Genomic DNA, 21276 nt, shown 5'->3' with positions numbered 1-21276 from the left:
TTTCCTTCAAAAATATGTTTTAATAAATAAGCAAAAATGTACACCAATAAAAAAAAAAAAAATTAAAAAAAAGCTTTCGGGCGACCACGTGTGGGATTGCTTTGGTCCCTCTGCAGGCTATTGGCGCACTTGGACACATTTATGTACACGACGCATTCATTTCGACATCTCTACTTCGCTGCAAAAAGTCCTTGGGGAAGGAGTGAAAAGAGATTTGTATCCTTCACATGGGAGTTTTGCTGTCACACCGTCCCAACAACAGCTCGGCAACGTCCTGTCAGAGGCGGTGAGCAGTCTGCAGCCACGCGTGCACGCGTGCGCGCACACGCGCCCCCAACGCACGGGAGTGTGTCACATTACCTCCACGGGCTCTTCATTATAGTCCATTTGGGTTTTGTAGACAGTCTGCAAGAGAAGAATGAACGACAAATGACGATTGGGTTGCCGATGGGTTCGGTCTAATTGATGTTGAGCGTCACATTCAAATCGCACGAAACGTTAAAGGACCGCCAATGTTGACGTGAAGGGCGAATGACGTCATTGAGCGAAATTTATTTCATGCGGGGGAAAAATACTGTTGTTCTTTTATTCTTCCATTAAAACGTCATTTAAAAAATACATATATAATTAATAGGGAGCAAAACAGAGTTGAAAATAATGAATCAAACTAAAACACTAAGGAAGCATGATGGTTTTGAAATAAATGTGGTGATTATTCGTATAATTTATCGTGACGGTTTTAGAATCACCTTGTTGAGTATTTTCATGTTAGTGTTTTTTTTTTTTCTTCTGAAATGCAACCATCTATAGGGTTGAACATGAACATCATTTCATCGTTTGTGTCTTCTTGCAAGAGTGTGCAAAGTGGCCAAATAGCTCGCCCTGTTTGTTTAACACGATGCCGCGCTTCTAAAAGCTGATGATATTTTGTTCTGCATCCCACCAGCTTTCACAATCATTCCTGCGGTGTGCACACAGCGCAGAGGTCTGTTGCAGCTGCATTTTGGTGCAAGCCACCACCATTCATGCGAGAAAATTACGAGTTGGAGTAAAAAGCAAATGGCTGTTGCTAGAGTTGTGGGGAAATTGCCTTCTCATTATTAGCATTACGATTAGCCTTAATTAATGGACTCAGATCGACAAAAAAAACAACACTTTTTTCTATTTTCTCCAGATTTTCAATATTTTGTTTCCATTTTCCTCACTCGTAAATAACAAGCACCAAAGCCCATGTATTGTTTTCCACACTAGATGATCACGTAGAAGTTGTCCATGTGCTTGAACATCGTTCAAAATTAAAAAATATATGTTCTCTGTATTTTTAACATACATTTCCTTATTTGAAGCATTTTTTTCAATATTTTCTTTTTTTTTACTAAATTTACTTTCTAAAATGTGTTTACATAACATTTTTTCTCTGTTCTTTTTTAAGTAACAGGCACCAATGGCCAAAAATATCCCCAACACGAGACTTTATAAGATCATAATGTTGATATGAAATACGATGAAGTTGTAGTCTAATGATAAATAATAAAAGTTCTACGAGATCCAAAAAAAATAAGAATACTAATTATCACACAGCTACACCAAGGGGCGTTCCCTTATATGAAAAAAAAATACCGCCAAAGCAAAACAAAACAAAACCCGAAATACAACATACAGCTCAGGAAAAAATTAAGAGATTCAAAATGAACAGTTTTTTTCTTTAGATATCGAAAGGTGTAACTACAAGGAAGATTTTTAAAAAATCGACAAAGCACTTATTTTCTAAATATTGTCACGAGAGCATGGATTTGCATGAAATGAAAATGGTCAAAATACTCAAAAAGGTTCTGTGATTAAAAAAAGGAAAATCACTGGACATTTTGACAAGCGATTGAGCTCTCGTGAAAAAGCATCACGCATCAAAAACGGCTGCAGCGTCTCTTGTGTGGTACGCACCTCTTTGGCATCCCACCCGGCGCGCACGCACCCGGCACCTTTAGTGCGAGGTGGACATGGACCAGGCGCCCTCCATCCTCCACACGGAGAAGGCGTAGCTGAGTCTCTCGTGGGCCACGTAGCTGCAGCTGGACATCTTGTTGTCCATCTCGTCGCTCTGCAGCACCTGACACAAGAAGTCGATGTAGCGCGAGGCCAGCTTGAGCGTTTGGATCTTGCTCAGCTTGTCCGACGGCAGCGTGGGGATGATCTTGCGCAAAGACGCGAAGGCCTCGTTGAGCGACTGCGTCCGCTGGCGCTCGCGCACGTTGGCCAGCACGCGCTGGTTCTGCAGCTCCTCGTACGACTGGGCCCCGGCCCCGGCCCCGGCACCGGCACCGGCGACCGCGCCGGGGCTGGGCTTCTTGCTTCGTTTCAGGGGCGCCGGGCTGCCGCTGCCCCCGCCGCCTCCGCCGCTGCCGCAGCTGTCGTCGCCGCCGCCGACGCCGCCGCCGCCGCCGCCGACGCCGCCGCCGCCGCCGCCGCCGCCGCCGCCGGACTTCTTGCTGGGTCTCCGCTTGCGGGCGCAGCGCTTGCTGGGCCGGCGCTCGGCCTCCTCCTCGCTGGTGCCCAGGCTGTCTGCGGGGGACACTGGGGAGCCGGAGCCCTCTTCCATTTCTCGCTTGAAGAAATGCAAGGGGAGCGAGGAGAACGCGGCGTCCACCTTCGAAGCCGTGGTGACGAATCAAAAAGCCAAAACAAAACAAGAAAAGAAAAAGTATCCGACAAGATGGGGTGGGGGTGGGGGGGGCTATGGGGGTGGCGAAGAAGCCGAAGCCCTCCGCGCGCCCTGGCTCACTTAAAAGGCGACTGCTGGCGTCCGTGTGCGGCTTGGCATGTCTTCTCCTCGCGCAGGAAGTTTTTCCTAATTTTTTTTGGAAACCTCATCCCGGGTTGGGATGCTAAATAGTTTGGAGGCTGGAAGGGGAGGGCTTTTTGCAGCTGGAGGGGGAGCCTGCCTGTGGCGCGCGCCCTCCTGCTCGCTCTTAGGTCACTTCGATTATTTACAGTAGGCTGGGGCTTATTGCGAGGACATTTGCTGCACTTCTTTGAATTGGATGACAATTTTACCTTGACAAAGTGACATGACAACAATACCATTAACAACAAACAACAAAAGCGAGTGAGAAGAAAGTAAGAGATTGCTGTTGTCCCAAAGAGTTCCACAAAGTCGGGCCTTCATAACTAAAGGCACTTTCGGCTGAGTTTGAATGCAAACGTGGAATACTGAAGAATGATTTGCATAACTTTTCAGTGAGCATGTTTAGGAAACATAAGGCGGGGCAGCACCATTAATAGATTGCAAGTCAAACGGATTCTTAACCGGAAGTCAATGGAAAGACTTGTGATGTGCTTGTGCCAGTTTGCTACAAAACATCTTTAGCGGTTCAAACCCTAATAAACGGACATGCGGGCGGACGGGTAGATAGATCTTCCGCCTCGGGGTTTGTAAAACGCACCTTACAGAAAGCAAGGAACGCTGGAGCGTCCATAGCGACGTATACCTGGAGCAGATGGCGTCCATGTTGTTTGTCAGAGGCCCAGCTCTTCATCTGACATGTCATGCTTCTTCTACACACATGGCTCGCATTATAGCGTCCACTTCGACCGCTGCCGGAATGCACCGTTGTCCAAATCAGCTGACTGGACTCCCAAAACGTCCATGTCGAAGTAGCTGACAAAAAAATAAAGAATTAGATATCATCTTTCTTTGGTTTGCGGCAGTAAAAACGACGCTTGTTTAACTTTTCAAACGAAAATCAAACAGCCGACTTGACAATGCAAATAAGAGCTTTCTTCTTGCGAGTTAATTGCGCTCATTATGTCTTTAATTCAATCAGTCATCCATGGAGCCGCATCGCATTAAGAAGCAATTTGGCTCATTTGCACTCTCGTAGTTCAACGCGAATGGAGAATTTCGCTTGTCCAAGAAGAATGGCGGCAGGAAATGAAGCGAAACACTTTGCACTCCAAATCTCCCGTCGGCCTTGGGACTCGGGAGGAACCGCCTGTGCTTGATGTTTTGCTCGTGCGTCGGCGCTGCTGCTGCTGCTGCTGCGGGCCATGACGACGAGCAAAGTTTCACTGCGAGCGACGAAGAACGACAATGGAAAAAAAACTAATTGCGTCCTTGCAAAACTGGCCCGGTGCCAACAATGTGAAGACGCGGGGGATGGATGGAAAGACGAATGGCCGGTTGGAGGGGAGGACCAGATCAAAAGATCGAATAATCGACGATGGATGGATGGATGGAATGATGCGACGATGGACGAAAAGGCTGCATGGAAGGATGACTGAATGAGAGAATGGAAAAATGGGTGGAGCAATGATGGTTGGATGGGTGGATTGAACAATGGTGGATAAATGGAATGAGAGAAGGACGGACGGATGGTGGAATGATCGATAGGTGGATGGAGGGAAAGACAAAACAATGGCTGATGGATAACTGGACGGATGGTTGCAAAGATGGAGAGATGGATGAATGGAAATGATCGAAAGCTGGATGGAGGAAGGATGGATTGAATGATGTAAAACTGGCAGGATGGATGGATTTCGGATGATGGACGGACGGACAAAGACAGCTAGACAATGGAAGGATGGATAGATACACATGATCAAAGGATGACGGAGAGCAAAACGGATCCACTAACAAGGCCACAAAAATAAAAAAAGAACACCTTCAAAATAATAAACACACTGTTCGATTTAAAAAAAAAAAAAAAGAGGACTGTTTCGGAGCTCGGTCTACTGTGCCACTTTTCAAAATGTCCAAGCCTGTCATGCAAAGCCGTAATTTGTTAAAAAAAAAAAAAAAAAAATCTTTTTCAAGTGTGACTAAAAGCCGGAAAGACGCAGGTGGGCGAGCCGGAGAAATGATCCGTCGGATGAGAAAGGACTTTGGGCCGGCGTTTTGACGGCGCTTCCATCTTGCAGGCGGTCGCGGAGGCGCCGGCCTTCCTTTTGTCTCGTGCTGCCTTCCGAACAGAAACAGCTCACGGCGGAGGCGCTGAAAGATGACAACACGGAGACGAGGAAGGCCAAAAAAGCGAGTGCCGGCGTTCTGCGCACAGGGCGAAGGGCCGGTGGTGGAAAAGACTTTGAACTTGACAGAGGAGCTCCCCGCATATGCGAGTGACGTTATGGAAGAGATGATTTGTTAGCGGCCGCCACCGGTGGAATTTGACCGTCGGCGCGCCCCGCCAGGATCACTCGTCTCTGATTCGACTTGGACGTCAAGCCGCGCAGGATGGCGGCGACGCTCACCCCGAATGCTCTCGGCCCGCTAAAGGCCGATGTTGCGGGCCTGTGCCGCGCAGACATTATCAGCCGATTATCTACACCTGTCTCCTCGAGCAGGCCCTCTGCGATGCGCGCCTTTAAGTGTTTCAAGATGCGCCCGAGATGCTCTGCCGAGGAAGCCTCCTCCAGCTGCTTCTCATTGCTCGCAATGCACGCTGTCTATTAGCAGCAGCGCAATCGCTTTCCAAGCTACTTGCGGCCCCGCACATGCGTTTACACAAAGCATTTTTTTTTTTTATTATCATCACCGCAAAATGCTGTAAACAAACAACCGATAATATAATCAATATTGTCAGACATTGATCCATTCATTAGGGCTGGGGAAAAAAAAAAATTGCACCGCCATGTATAGTGATACTTTTTATGCCGATACCAAGTATTGATACGTTGATGAAGTATCGCGATACTTTTGATAACTTATGCTTTGCGCCGTCTATGACATACTTTTGGAACATTTGAGGTCCTTAATGTTCAGCTTTGTGAATGGAGTTTTATTTATTGCGCTCCATGTACCAGGAACAGTTTATCAATCGTGATACTTGAATAAATGTCAAATGGTACTTGAGTTAAAACTTTGGAAACCCATGCCTCAGGTTTTTTTTTTTTTTTTTAAATATATATTTTTATAATATTTAAGTATCGCAATACGTATCGGGTCGTAACCCAAGTATCGCTATCGGACCCTGATCTAAGGTTTGGTACGCACAGATTTGTTGACATCTTTAAAGATGATTTATGTGACAGAAGCCGCACAAAGACGGAAAATCTGGCATTTAACGGTTTTGCTCGTAATGTATGCGGTGCGCTCCGATAATCTCAACGCAGATCTCGCACGTGATCAAGTTTGATCTCTCAAAAAAATGACCTGAGCCCTCAGTCGTCGTGATGTCATTTTCGGTCGAGAGACAAAATGGCTTCCCTTGAGATGGCTCAAAACGAGCGCATTAACTCTTATTTCACAAACGCGATATTGATCGGAACGCCTTGTTTTCAACCTAATGGGCCTGCAATGAACATATTCGTGGGGAAAAAAAAAGTGTTTGGGTTGACTTCCACTTTAAGCGAATCGAAAAGTCAAGTCATACAATCGTGCTCGGTCGCAACATGTATTTGCGCCTTGCGTTTCATTCACTGTCCTAACATGTTGACCATCGCAACCACTCTCCATTTTGTCATCTCGATTAAAAGAGTTGCAGACATGTGCAACTGTTTGACGTATTATCTCACTCCCGTCACCCGAGGACTCTTTTCCGTCCAAAATAATAATGTTTATGAAGTTAAAATTCCTCCTGGTCTCACTTTTTAGCAGTATGAAGCGTTTGCTCTTTGCTTCGTCTTTGTTGTCTGCAAAGGCATTTGGGTGTCCGAATTTGTGAGTCCAAAAACAAAGAGAAACGCGTCTGTTTTACTGCGCTTTGCTTTTCCAGTAAAGTGTGACTCACCCGAGTCGTTCCGGAATAACAACTCGCACGTCAGCCTTGATTGCGAAGCTAATTTCGAGATCGGTTGACGCGAGAGGATTACATCACGTCAAAGGAATAACGCGGGATTGAAAAAAAAAAAAAAGAAAAGAAATAATTGCCCCCGGCCTTTAATTGCACTCCCGTACAGGACGCAATCCTTTGATATGGCGAGCCGGCCATCTTAAATCAGCGGCCGTGACGTCACAACAGCAAAGCGTCCGTGCGGAGCGAGCCGAATGCCTCTGTGGTGAATGAAACAACGGGCAGGTACCGATCGGCCAATAAAGCAACACTTTCGACAGTGAAGCGAGCGCCCGTTCATTCGCATCGCGGATGGCAAGGTGTTTGCGAAATGGCCTTTGGGGGCCCTTCGCCAAAGCTTTAATTGCCAGCGTTCCGCAGCTTGAAGCATTTAGGCTTTTGTTTTAATGCCATGCAAGACTCACCGCTTTTGTCTCCCGCGTGGAAGGGGGGCCCGGGATACCGGGGGACCCCCGCTGTCAGCGTTTGCTTTGATACGTGAAGACGGAGGGGGGACCGCGGGGGCAGGGTGACCCCGCCTTTTCTTAAACACATATAAACATGCACCCCGGCCCCGAATACTGTACATCGCTTTTGCTGCCCTACGCGCGGTCACGGCCATCGAATCCGGCCGACATACCAAGAGCGTCTAGTTTTACGTTAACCCTTCGTAGGACTCTCGATGGAATGCAATGCATCCCCGCTATTCAAAGGGACTAGGGGACTTAGAACTGCCATGAAAAAAAAAAAAAAAAAACAACCAAAAAAAAAAAAAACCATGAGCAATTGACATACCCCTAAAAATGTTGTACGTCAAAAACTATGATTTGAATGAATTACCATTATGAATAAATGGTTTACAGATGGTTTGATTTCACTTCTTATTTAGACCAGCAGAGCAAAAACACACACGTGCGGCAAAAGAGTCTGTGTAATTGCCGTTTACAACCCAGGCTAAACTTGAAAAAAAAAAAAGTAAGTTCATAACTAGTCAACCACGAATAGAAACAGGTTCACATTTGAAGTGTCATAAATGTGTATTCATGACAACACACACATACTGTCATTTATTACAAAGGGGCAGAAAAAACAAAACCGTTACTTTCAATTGCCTTTTGGGGGGCCTCACGTTTTCTGCAAACTCACCAATTGTCCCGAGTGCTGCTAAAATGTTTGTCTTGTCACAATCCTGAAGACAATTTCCCAAAAGTCACTCATCAGCGCACCCTAGAAAGAAACAAAACTGAATTAGCCCCAAGAAAAGTCTCACCGGTTGACACGACATTTGGTGGAAATACTCGTTGTAAAAGGATGCATGAAAAATGACCCTCGCCTGAAATCAAACAGGATGTCAGCCATTTTAGTTGAGCGCAGGCACTTGTAGCCAATTCCGGGGTGTGTTACGTCTGTGAACTCCTACTTGCAAATGTGTCCAGCTGAGCCCCAAAAAGGCAGGCATCCCTCACAGATGCTCTGAACTGCAAAGCCTTCTTGCCCATGTCGTCAAATGTGGGCAGAGCGTCGCGTCGAACACTCCCAAAGGTGCGCCTCGAAAACCGCTTGCGGCTTGAATTCATTGTCGCTTTGGTGCCGTGAGAGAGCAGCAATGTAACCCCAATCAACTCAAACGCACTTCATTGCCTTGACAGTTACAAAAAACAGTGTCCGTGGAGCAATTATTCTGCTTATAATGCAATTATCTCCATTACGATGTCCTACTTCCAGGATCTGAACTTTAAGCGGGCGCGCGAAGGCCAGGGGGGATGGTGCGGCACTCGCTCGGATCGGGTGGGAGTGAATTTGCTGAACAAATGACAGAGGGACTGTGCACTTGGGTGCTGTTGGTGCAGCCCCCCTGCACAAATAACGTGGCGTAATTAGCGCTGCACTTGTGACCCGGGTGCCAAGGTTAGCATTACGGCCGCGGCCCGCTTTCACAGCGCCGTGCGGGCCGCGGCCGGGTGCACCCCCGCTAGTGCTCACGCGCGGTTCGGACTGAGTTCGGGCTCTTCGGAGGCGGGCTCGAAGCAAAAGAGTGGGCAAACAGCAGCCGTGTTGATTCTGCTGATTGAGCTGAGGACACGCGGCGGTTGTCAACAAAGAGGAGGCCTTTACACTCCACTGTCACTCGCTCAATGTCACCTGTGTCACCAAAAAATAGCCTCGTCTTCTTAAGCCTGTAGTGTTTATTTCAACCGTACGTCTCGGAGATTTTTACGAGTCTTGATTTTGACAGTCACGGTACGTACTGGGACTGACTCAGTTTGCGCAAAACTTTGAAGGGGTGCCACATGGACCAATGGTAGAACCCATGACATTTAGGGGAGACAGCGATTTTTCACTCTTTTCAGTCGCGATGGCATCGATGAACTTGTCAAAGCATGACCAAACCTCGACACCATGCCACACCCACGTCTCCGACTTACTTGCTCCCGGGCTAACGAATAGCATCTACTATGGCGTTGTAATGTAGATTGACAATAGAACGACCGTCATAGGTCAAATCTCCAAAAGCATCACTTTACGGGAAAAGCCCCCAAAATAGCATGGTTGTTGAGCCATTAACATTGCATCTTCAAAGAAAGCATTTCAACACTTAATATTGGTCAACAATTTGTGGAACGAACATATCCCGCGGTCCGACTAACCTATAGCATCGATTCATGAAAAAAAACGTGAAATGTACTAAATTTGGATGTACCGTATTAGGCTTTGGTCTTGCGATACAGCCTACGCTTTATCCCCTGCAAAAAAACCGACTAACATTACTGCAGCTTCCTGAAGAATGACGAGCCTTGATGTATATTTGTACGTGGGTATTATACTGCCTATTATACTGCGTGCGCACCCAAAGGAGCAGCACAGTGTCCACTGAATTGAAGCAAAAAGTGTGATTAAAAAGGGTTTCATTTTTCACGGGATTGAATTCATTCATTATTGTAGGTTTTGTTGGATAGATTCAGAGGGAACGAACAATTCTGTGTGTATGAGGTAACCTGATTTTTTAAAAAAAATAACAGAGAAGAAAAAAGCACCCTTTTCTTGTCTGAATTGCATTGCCAGGCTGTTTAAGACGGAGACTGATGACCCTGTGAGCTCACATTTCTAACACCCCGTAGAACCCGAGAGGCGGCTGGTGTTTACTTCTCTCCATGTCGTGTTTTTGCCGCGGTCGCCGGGGAGGCCTGCGTTATGAGATCACCCGGGGGAATCATTCAACGTTCCGGGGCTCATCCCAGAAGGCTTCACATGCGCGGCCCCCACCCCCCACCGCTCGGGGTCCGTGAACGCGGGCCCCCGGGGACGCATTTTAAAGACGACACCGCATTTCTGCCTTCACGTGCTCGCTGAGGCTCAATGCGCGCTCTTGTGAAGCGTTGTAATGAGAAAAGCAGGTGAGCTTTTTAACGAGGCTTTCGCAGCTCTTAAAGTACCAACACACTGGGTCACCATGGCGATGGGAGCCGGGCGCTTCTGGCGAGTCAGCATTTTTCTTCTTTGGGAGGGACGGACGTGGTTTCGCAACATGGATTTTCGCACTTGATGTTGATTTATGACTTATTATTCAACAGTTCCAACCAAGCAATTTGATTGGACAAGGGTCATGCCCTTAGCGCTGTGATACAGTAGAACAGCACTGAACTTTACAACAGACAACTTTACATACTTTATCACTCGGCCTCACAGGTGTTCTTAACGGTTTGGCCTACATGAACTGTGCGTGGTTATTATGTGCGTGGGTTAGGCCAAACGATTTTATTAGCATAAATTCCTAATTCCTGATGTCTGCAGTGAAAACAGCTAACCCGCGCTTTTCATCTCTTTTCAACACACCTGACATTTTTTAGGTGTGTATTCAGTCAGAACGTAAAAAAAAAAAACAGTTGCTCTTGGTCATCTTCTTTGACGGAGTGGACGATTGGCAAGTTGCAACACAGACTAGCTAGCTAGTTTAGCACTGCGGGTTGATCGTTAAAAAAAATTAAACAATACGATTGAGTGTTTGCTGATAATGTTGCTTTAAGTATGTGGAAGGCGAGTTGGCCGTGGCTCATTTCTGCTGGCTATATGTCGAGTGATTTCATTCAAACCTTCTCGAGCGAGGATTGAACACAAAGAACCTGACACACGGCTATGGGAGAAATGTTGTTACATAATGCTAGAACGGCGCACAGTCTAATTATCAAGATGGCAAAAACAGGAGAAGTGAATGAAAATAGTCAGAACACACTGTTACCGCGTTAGCTAGCTAAACAGCTAGAGCGCAATTCACGCACAACAGCCCCCTCAAAACCGGCTTGTTTCAGCTCTGTCTTTTTTGAAAACATTTTGCTTTGCGGGTAATCTTCCCTGTAAATTAAGTAAGCCACATGAGGATTGTCACATTGGAGGAAAGGAAAAAGGGTGCTTTGTTTTAAAAGATACCGTAGCTATTGCGAGCTTACAGCGGTTCTGTGGAACACATTTTTCTACGCAGACGTAACTTGTTCCAGCAGGATGTGATGCATGTAATTGTATTTACAATTGAGAGGCCCAGACTTAGACATGATAAACACACCTGCTTCGCATGTTTCTCAGCGCAAATGCGCTGCATGTTAATCAATAAATGAGCCCAACGCAGAAAAGAAAGAGGCCTGCGCTTCCCATTGAAAGAATTTGACTCAATGTGGTCTCCAAAATGTTCCTTTCGATTTGAAATGAACCCATCAAAATGCATTTGTGTAAACTTTCGGCTTTAATTGAAGAGGTTTCATTTAAAAAAAAAAAAAAAAAAAAAAAAAAAAACATGACAAAGTGCACCGTCAAAGTCAATGAGTTCTTCTGAGTTTCCTCCCTAGAGATTTTTTTGCAAGGTCTTCACTGCAGAAAGCATCCCACGCTGCTTGTTTGTTCGTCCTGCTACCTTCACTGATGTCTTTTCAAGTCAGGCCACTGACTCAGAATATTCCTTTTATTTGCCCTTCGTAAGAACTTTCTTCCGATGTATATGAAGGATTTTTGTGGCAAATCTTCAAAATGATCAAACTTTGATGCCATGCTCCGCCCAGCTGGCATAAGTCGGCAAAAGCAAAAAAGCTTGGCTATTTCTCGTCCCTTCCAAATGGGCATCATTTGTGCAAATTCCCAAAATGCAACCAAAATGGCTGACATCCTGTCTGCTTTTTCATCCAGCCCGTTGTGATAGACATGTCCACGCCTTATTTTTTAATTGTTGATTAATTAAACAGGTGACAGGCTAATTTTTTTTTCCAGGCTTTCTACTGGCTGCTATTGAGTGGGTTTTGGGACGCCTAAAATACAAACGTACACAAAACCTTCGCAATTTTTGTGCATGTTTACCACCTCCGAAAAGAGATCATAATAATAAACAACGAATCCAAAAGGGCCTTTGCACTGCCTAGCAATAAGCTGCTGCTCAAATCATTGCGAGTTCTTTGGAGCATAAATTAGCAACCCTTAAGTTTCAATAAATAAATAAATAAATAAATGATACGAGAGACACACAAAAGTGTCGACAAGCTGCCGCAGTGGCGTCATCTGGGTCTCGCCGTCGTCTCATTTACATGATCAAGACTCTTTTCTCACACATGGAGACTCATGAAGGGGGAAAAAAAAAAAAACACTCCAGCGCTGCATGCAAGGGCCCTGGAAGTCATTCAGTCTCATGCCAGTGTGCCCCCCTCTTCCCCTCGCTGCAATGTGACAAGTGGCATCCATTTGGGCAAACAATGCCCACGCCCTTCCGTCCCTCCAAGGCCTCACTGGCAAAGGCTCTCAATGACCAGTCGACAATAAATTACAATATTAAAAGCCTGAGTCGCGTGCGACCCAGTGAGAAGTCTGCAGATGTCGAGGAGGGAGCAAAAAACGGAGATCTCCACATTCGGGGGTGCCCCGCGGCCCTCAACTAATCCCACTTTATCCACGAGAGACGAGCTGTCAGATCTGGGGACACAAAAGCGGGACAAACACGTGAGTTTTGATACATTTCAATGACTCTTTAATGAGTTCTATATGAAGGCACACTTACTACTCAATGGCCACAAAGAGAGACTTGAGAGCAGAATTTTAGAAGTAGGGTTAAAAAAAAACGACAAAAAGAAAAAGATTGGGTGAAATCTAGAGTAATAATAGCCAAAGGGAACACACCTGGGAGTGGAAGTGTGCAGCTAGCACTACTTGAAATGACATTTTCATTTAATAACAAAAACTTCTCTTTCCACTCAATCTTTCAATGAATCTTTGACAAGCTTTGTTTTGTAAACGCTCTACATAACTAGTCCAAAGTCAACCTAGATCCTCATTGAAATACAAAAAATACACATAAACTGTACTTTGTTATTGTACTGAAGCAGATTTTTCAGGTATCTGCATGACTTGAGTATGTATTTTTTCTGAGAGCTTTTTACTTTTGCTCCCTACATTTAATAATTATATATATATATATATATATATATATGTTATATCAATAACAATATTGCTCAATTGCAAAATTGCTCAATTAGCTATTGAAAACAACTGAAATACAAAAAAGATACGAAATTTAAATATGTTTGTCCAGATTAGACGGAGAGGTCATTCTTGGACTTTCTTCAATAAGGACATAGAAGGGGAATGTCTTGCTTCTCCAAATCTATTGCGTCATGGTCGTTAATCACCTTGCTGTCCATGTTGTTTCTGGAATATCTCAACCAACCAACCAAACAAACAATCGCTCACCCGCAGTTGACCCGTGAACGCGTATACTGCGTCGATATTGGAAATGAGTACACGTAAAAAGCACAGAGCTGAAAACCTACTACTTTAGAAGAGACAATTGAATCCTGTTTGCTCACCACTCGTGTTCCAGATGGCGTTGGTCTGATTCTTGTATCCGTTCTTCATGCACTCGTCCACGTAGGACTTGGGGTCGCAGCCGGACATGAGGATCTCCCTGAGGAGGGCGATGTAGGCGATGGCCAGCCGCAGCGTGTCGATCTTGGACAGCCGCTTCTCGTACGGGAACGTCGGCACGTGACAGCGCAGCTCCTCGAAGGCCGAGTTGATGCTCAACATCCGCTTCCGCTCGCGGATGTTGGCGGCGTGCCTCTGCACCTTGTACGGTTGCTGCTGCTCCTGCTGCTGCTGCTGCTGCTGCTGCTGCTGCTGCTGCTGCTGCTGCTGCTGTTGCTGTTGCAGGGACACCTGCAGCCTGCGCGCGCTGCAGCGCTGACGCTTGGCCGCCTGCGACGACTCGTCCGCGGCGAAGCCGTCCGCCTCTTCGTCCCCGGGGGACTGCGCGTCAAAGTCGGCCAAGGTGAGCTGGGCCTCCGGGAACACCGACTGGCAGCCCAGCGACGACCAGGGCGACAGCTGGCCGCCGGCCGCCGCCGCCGCCGCCGCCGCCGCCGCCGCGCTGCCGCTGCAGTCCAGCAGCAAAGTGTCCAGCTGCGTCTGGAACTGCAGGTTTTGCTCCATCTGGCCCCAAAAGGCGAAATCTGGCGAGCCATCTTGCTCCAAATCGAACAGAACGTCCTCCATCAGGCAACGTTTGATTTTGGAGCAGGTGGAGCAGGAGGCCGCCGCGCTCGTGGCTGACCGAGTGACGGGCGTGCGTCAAAATCGCGCACGTTAAATACTTCCAGGGCCTCCATGTTTTCTGAAAGGAGCCTCTTGAGAACTCTCGCTAAAAAACAATTACAAAGGGGTCGGTTGATCTCCAAATGACAAAAAGAAGGGGAAAAACACGTGTCCAATTATAGAGAGGAGCCCCCCGCGCGCGCGCGCGCGCACACACACACACACACACATGCACACACACATCCCTCCTCCAAGTAGTCCCGCTAATATTGACAAAACACTCACTATTTAGTATTTAGTTAGCTGAGGACTTGCGCCGCTCATTAAGTGGCGCAGCAGGCCCACGCTGGGCCTGTGGATGAATGGGGCATGTTTGGATCTATTTAAGCTCAGCTGACAACTGTCAAAAACACACGGAAGCCCTTTAAAAAGTCTTCCAAATCGCATTTCATGACTAAAGTGGCGTGTTTGCATTCATTTCATTTCATTGCATTCACAGCATGCGCAAACAATTCGAAGCCATCCATTGAGACAAGCGTCAACAATGAGTTTTAACGAAGAAACATCAACCTTTGCAATGTGTTGTGTTTGCACCGAGGCGCTGAAATTCATTTACATCATGTAATAAATCCCATGTTAAATGAATACTTCACTGCTATTTTTTTAAAAAAAAAGGCGTGCTGGGGAGGCAGGTGTACCTAATGAGGTGTCCTGCCCCGTATAGGCATAAACAGCCCCCAAATAGAAATTAGCTCTATTATTCGTTGCACTCGAATTACTGTATTTAATGATTTGTCCACAATAGATGTACTTACGAGGTGTAAAATGCAAACAATTTCAGAAATGTGGATTCAAATGCGATCCACCCACGGGTGTTTCCAAACACGTGCGTTCTATTTCCCAATGTTCATTTACAGCGCCTGTATACACTCGTGAAAAAAAAAAAAAAAAAGAAAGAAAGAAGCAGCTGATTCTAAAACAAAGGCAGGCGAAGCTTGTGACAAAAAATAAAGTGAGAGCAGACGTTTGTAATTTAAAATTATTTCCATCATTTTTCAGTTCATTTAAGACTCAAAAGCCATTTTATTTTGAAATGTGGAAAATGTGCGGTAATGTAAATGAAAAGGGGGATAAAAACCATGCTAGTGCAATCATTTGCTTGATGACGGGACAATCCAAACATTAAACAATAATTATATCAGCATTCTTCTAATTGTTTTCCCCCTGCAGTGAAATGTAGCCTACAAGCCGTGCCGAATAAACACACACGTGTTTATTTTGAAAGCGTTCCCAACAAGTGATGATGACCAGTCATGGTAATTTGCAGCAAACATTGTGGCATGCATCGTGTTTTACCTCGAACGTCAACAGAATTACGCAGGAATGCAACATGAGGTCGATTTGATTTAAATGTGCCTAATGGGGGAGGTAAACTGCTTTTAGATTGCTTGCTGGGAAATTTGGCAAAACTCCGTCATAAAGACTCTAAAGAAAAATAGCACTCTTATAACGACATATGGAATGACATTATAGGATGTAAAGCATGGGATAGTTTTTGCTTCAATTCAATGGACGTTGCGCTGTGCCCTCTGGTGTGCACGTCTTGGCCACCTGGGGGCAGCATAATACAGACAGAGCGATGCATATGAAGGACACGGTTTCAATTACCCAGTAAGACACAGTAATGAGTCGTTCTTTTCAGAGAATAAAGAATATGTACCTGTAAGTATTGTGATATTTTCTGTCTACCTGTGTTGCTCCACTATTTGTAATCAAGTAGTTGCTGCTTGAAGGGCTAAAACTCGAAAACAGACGCTATTTGCTATAGCGTTTTGCATTGTTTGTTAGCGTCAAGCTCAATGGACTTGGCTTGGAAGGCAAATTGATGCGATTGTTTAAACAGAGAACGTGTGATTGTCTTTGTCAGTAAACGTCAACTGGGGGTGGCAATAAAACAGCTTGAAGCTTCTTTTTTTGGACCATCTCCCAAAATGCTGCTTGTCTTGAAGTGAGTTGAGTTAGTTCACCGCCACCATATAGCGCTCTCAGCTCATATCTTGAAAATATCTTAAGCCGGGTCAATCATATCTCAAGTCACCATTGTCTTTGGTAATTAGAGGTTATGAGTTCACTCCATCAGTTCTGACAGAGGGTCTGTGTTTTTTTTGGGTTTTTTTTTTCCTCCAAACGAGTGACGAAGATAAAGCGGCCAGACCGGACGACTCCGGAGCGGCCCCAAAACCTTCCCCGCCGGGCCCCCCTGTCAGCACCTTCTGTCTCCTCTCTGCCAACGACAGCGCAGCCCCAGCTGACGCTCCGGCATCGGGTCTGCTCGTGTCCTGTCACAGCCAGCCCGGCCTCATTGTTTGTCTCACAATGCATCCGCTCAGGAGGCTCGTTGTCGTGCAATCAATGCTATTCGCATGCTTGTCAAGTGAAAAAGACGTTCCGAACAAAGGGCTCGCGTGCTGTCATGGGGCAAAAAGTACAATCGCGCCGTAGCCGGAATATATTGACTATGAGACAAGATGCGCTCCCCACTTGGCCCAACATGCTGCCCTGGTAGGAGCCACACTGTCTGAAACGTAATCATGTCAAAGCCAAAAGGTAAGCAGAGCTGCGCTGACTTCTGATTAGCCACCTGAAAACAGGATGGGTTTTTCGGAAGCTTCGGCTAATGGGGTGCTTGATCATTCTTAACCGTTTTGGATGAAATCGAGGCACAGAAATCTGAATTGTTTCTTGATGACGATATCACATACCATTTGTATCACTCACCCAATAAAAATGGATTGATAAGTCGTCACGAGAATGGAACCAGAGTCGCAAAATGTTCCCATCCCTACATGACGTAGACATCGTTCGTCTCTTAACTTTCCCACTGTAAAAGCCGCAAAACACACTTGCTCAAGGTTGAAAGTGAATTCTCGTGATTGTCACAAAAAGTCCAAGAAAAAGCAAAACACAGCTCACAGGGAGCAAGTCGAGCACAGCGAAGTCTTGTGGCCCGACAACAGCAATTCATTCCAGAGTTGTGTTCAGCGACGCGCGTCGCTTTTGTTTGCGTACCAGGGCGATAAGCATCACGCTCGCAAAGGCCTCTGGGATCCGTCTTGGCGGCTGAGCGCAATCTTTTGACCGCTTTGATCCGCACTCGCCCATTAGAGTGTCACGGCACATTGAAGCGATAGCTCAGAGCACAAGCTAGCCTTGACTGTACAGCAAGATTGCCGTTCCGATAGGCCCGGGCATTCACCTTGATTGTGAGCCCGACACCAAGTACCCGTCCGAGCCGGGGGCCGAGCCGCTTAACGTGCACAAGCAACGTGGGAAACGGCAGTCGGTAACCAAATGGATGCCGCGCACCTCCGCGGCTTTCAGGTTGACTATCGTAAACGTGAAGGCCGTTGCGCTTTGAGAGAAAAAAAAAAAGAAAAAAAAAAAAAAACCTCGCTGTTTTCATTGCCGTCTGCCTTTCAGGCAGCGAGTCTGCTAAAGGCATCAAGGAGGCAAAGCGGGCCCAAAGCAAACAGGCCCTCCGGGGGCACCGGCTCTCGCTCGCAAAAAGAGCCCAGAGCTGGATGGCCGGCAGCCTCCGCTTTGATAAAAGCGCATTCAGAACATGGACGACAGGTGGAAGTCACATCATGTGACTTCCACTTTGTCCTTTTAACTCCACACTTGTATCAATCAAAGCAAAATAGGAGAACGTATAAAAGGGAGGCAGGCATTGGCACTGTCAACAACACTGTAAAGTCCTCAAATATGCCTGTCAAAAAGAGCAGCTCCAGAATGGATTTGGACTGTATCACTTTTTGACAACGTACCAGCAGCAGCGGTTCAGTACGTCAAGGCTGGAGCTTGAAAGAAGGCTCGGCTCTATGTCATAGCAAGGAAGGAAGGATTCATGCAGTACACCATTGTAGTGTCGCATTCTTACCTAGCCGGATTTGGCTGCGGCATTCCAAAGTGTAGCGAGGCTCATTTTTGACGGCACAAAATGTTCTTTTCAGGACAAAAGATTTGTCCACAATCGAGCTTTCACAAGCAACCAAATGACAGCCGATTTACACAAGAGCGTCTTTCAGCGAAAACCAGATTTTAAACGGTGGGCTTTTGGCCTTTTGGGAAAAAAAAAAAAAAGCAAACTTTTTGATGTTTCCCGTGAAGTGAAAACGTCTTGTGAATTTGACAGACCACAGAGAAGCGTGTTGTTAACAACCCTGCCAAATGTGTATGATATGATTATATGATCCACGCATAGAAGATGCATGGAGGCACACTGTAGCTAGCTAGCTAGCGAGCGAGCTAGCTAACTGCACGCTGTAGTGGTAGAAACGATAAAGTGGGGGCGGGGAGGAATTCATTGCAGACACCCAACTACGTCACTGAGCGGCTCGAGTTCTCATTTGGTGGGGGATGGGCGAGTCATGCCGGACATCCATATTAGCCACAACTTTGCAAAAAAACAAATCAGGAAAACTGAAATATTTTAATGCTATAGCTCCACAAGGAGTCCTTCTCAGATTTCAGATCTAAAAAAAAAAAAAAAAAAAAAATGCAACTTTTCCCAAAAAGGAGAATGCGACACCGGATACCCGTCGCCAATCTGCCGCTTAAGCTAACTTGCGCACCTACCGAAAATCGTCCGGCATTGTAACCGATTGCCCCTTTCCAATCAAAGTCAAAGTGAGTTCCAATCATTTTGCATTCGGGGATTGTTTTATTTGTTTGCTTTTAAAAAAGAAAAATCAACTATCAGATTTGAACTGGATCGTTCTTATGTGCATTTACCTTCAAATTCATTGGCTTCAGCCTGCTTCAGCGTGACGCGGACCAAGTGGAACGTCGACGATTTTGCCCTGAAGCCGGCAGGTATCTTTGAGGAGGACACTGAAAGCAGATGGAAATGTCCTCAGCCTGGGACTGATTCCCGAGAAGAAAACAGTGCGCGCGCACGGACGGGATCTTACTTTCACAAAGGTGTCTTAGGTCACTGCCGAGGCTCCTAAAGACCAGCTGCTATCTTTGTCATCGTCTCATCTCTCTTTGTTCTCTGACCCGGTTGTCTCGATCGTCAAGGTGCTTCAGAGTTGAATAAGAGGGGGAAAAAAACCCACCAACTTCAGCCTGTTCATCTTTTCTTCTTGTTTTTTTTTTTAGGGTGGACCCTGTCCAGCGTGGAACTCGCAACTGAAAAGGAACGCTTTCATTTAGGACCTGCGCACTCTCGACGACCTTCTGCATTCACACCGGATGGGATCACCGAATCGAGGTGCCGAGGCAAATTTTCCAGAGGGTTGAACTGACGAGAGAGCACGCAGGGATAGAGACGGTGAATACAATGGTGAGTGCGGCGAAACCACCAAGACAAAACGGAGAACACAAACACAGAGCACCATTGACATACTCGGTGTTTAACTGGGGGGAATTACCTGATAAGCCAGTGATGATCTCTTTTCTTCTCATTGCATGAACGTGGCCATTCTGGTGACAGATGTTGAACGATCCGGTATCCGGAGTGCTTCAAAACAACATTTGCATTGGATCTCAAGAGAAACAGGTGGCTAGTGGAGATGAATGCCAAGGTTTACGGAGGCGGGAATAAGACAAGAAGATGTCCGTCGCTAAAACATCGAGTATCTTTTTTTTATTCACCCTAAAATGATTCATGAACTTCCCGTGTCCTGGAATATCGACATCACCGTGGATTGCGAGGAGGTTTCTAAATTGGGCCAAGGGTATGTTTCTTACTAGCCTGTGATCAAAGTCGCAAAGGAAACAAATGCTCGGGTCGCATTACAGCAAACTAATGTATTTCAATTTGGGAGTAGATCTGGACATTTTTGACCATGTATACATACGCTTACTTTAAGCTCAGAAAATATGTCCATCTGGAAAGGCTAAATGAGTGCATTCACAATTGCTTGGACTAACAATCAGGTCGTTCAGTGTCGAGACAACATTTTAACTAGCTAATCCTCGACTGAAGACATGTTCCAACATAGGACAGGAAATGGTTTGCGACAGTGTGCCGTAACTGAAGTCTTAACTCATCAAGATGCCCTTGAAAATAATCAATTGTCATCACGACAAAATCACCCTTAAAAAGCATTTTTTCCCTCTATACTCGTGTATAATACGGTCCCCGGATTTGCTGGCGTCCTTTCTTACAGTGGCCAACACCATTTTTTTTTTTCCAAGTGCCAACGATATTTGAATGGTTTCTGGGTAATTTTGGGCTTCTGAGTCGAAAAATGACATCCATTTCTTGACATTGATATTTTTGACAATGAATAGATTGACCCCTCCTTTGGGGATATCAGAAATGCTCGTAGTTTATTCTCTAATAAATGTGGAACCAGCTTGTCGTTTACTGCTCACAGTGGCCAAATGATACTATTCATTTTGGAAACATATGAAAATCTTCGGCCACCTGTTTTAACAAAACTTTCCATGTTTGGTAAGATTCCAAATTGGCGTGGCTGGAACTGTGGTGTTCTTTTCCGAATTTGAACAATTCCAGGTGATCCAACAATCTGACAGGATGTAATGTGTTGAAGCTCCGCCTCTTGTTGTCTCATTATATCCTCTGGCTGCTTCCTACTGGCAAAACACGACCACAGCGTTTCAACTAGTTGCTTCAACAAGATTTGGTTCGTTGTCAACTGTTCTGCTCGACGTTCCGCCTCTCGCCCGAGAAAAATGGTACGTCCCAAACATCTGAGACCGCATTTTCGCAAAAACAATCTGCTGCGTGCTGTCAACTGCTTGCAGACAAATGGATCCATTTTGCTCTGTTTCAAACTCAAAGATTGCAATCGCAAGAATGTGTCTTTTCGAGTCAATATTTCCGGTTTGAAGTGTCAATGACAGCAGATGGCGAGCAGCATGCAAACATCTCAACGTTATTCTTCGTCTGATCCGCAGCCAAACACTCGACTGCGAGTAA

General features: G+C 46.0%; 2 protein-coding genes and 1 long non-coding RNA gene across 5 annotated transcripts; 1 reads left to right on the top strand and 2 right to left on the bottom strand.

Moving 5' to 3' along the window:
* Window positions 1-2609, bottom strand: LOC147136822 (twist-related protein 2-like). Its single transcript, XM_086051164.1, has 2 exons — window positions 1942-2609; window positions 1-405 (listed from the first exon to the last, which is right to left on the bottom strand). Exon 1 carries the CDS (start codon window positions 2594-2596, stop codon window positions 1982-1984), a length of 615 nt encoding a protein of 204 aa, XP_085907290.1. The 5' UTR covers window positions 2597-2609; the 3' UTR covers window positions 1-405; window positions 1942-1981.
* Window positions 2610-3587: 978 nt separating this feature from the next.
* LOC147136821 (uncharacterized) lies at window positions 3588-14288 on the bottom strand. Of its 2 annotated transcripts, XR_015089496.1 has the most exons (4): window positions 13601-14288; window positions 12270-12710; window positions 7911-7991; window positions 3588-3655 (listed from the first exon to the last, which is right to left on the bottom strand). XR_015089496.1 is itself a non-coding variant. In XM_086051163.1 (2 exons), the coding sequence occupies exons 1-2, from the start codon at window positions 14283-14285 to the stop codon at window positions 12673-12675; spliced, it is 723 nt and encodes a 240-aa protein (XP_085907289.1). In that variant the 5' UTR covers window positions 14286-14288; the 3' UTR covers window positions 8029-12672. The 2 variants fall into 2 exon arrangements, 1 of the variants encoding a protein (XP_085907289.1); XM_086051163.1 differs by lacking the exons at window positions 3588-3655; window positions 7911-7991 and having other exon boundaries at window positions 8029-12710.
* LOC147136820 (uncharacterized) lies at window positions 13993-20693 on the top strand. Of its 2 annotated transcripts, none has more exons than XR_015089498.1 (3): window positions 13993-14061; window positions 19488-19671; window positions 19822-20693. It is a non-coding gene; the product is annotated as an uncharacterized LOC147136820 (long non-coding RNA). The 2 variants fall into 2 exon arrangements; XR_015089497.1 differs by lacking the exon at window positions 13993-14061 and adding an exon at window positions 18765-19406.
* Window positions 20694-21276: the final 583 nt, after the last annotated feature.

Source organism: Filicampus tigris, chromosome 14 (assembly GCF_054856515.1).
Source record: "Filicampus tigris isolate MCC_2025a chromosome 14, RoL_Ftig_1.0, whole genome shotgun sequence".
Taxonomy (NCBI): Eukaryota; Metazoa; Chordata; class Actinopteri; order Syngnathiformes; family Syngnathidae; genus Filicampus; species Filicampus tigris.
Note: the sequence above shows the minus strand (reverse complement) of the source record. Positions and strands in the feature narration are given on the sequence as shown.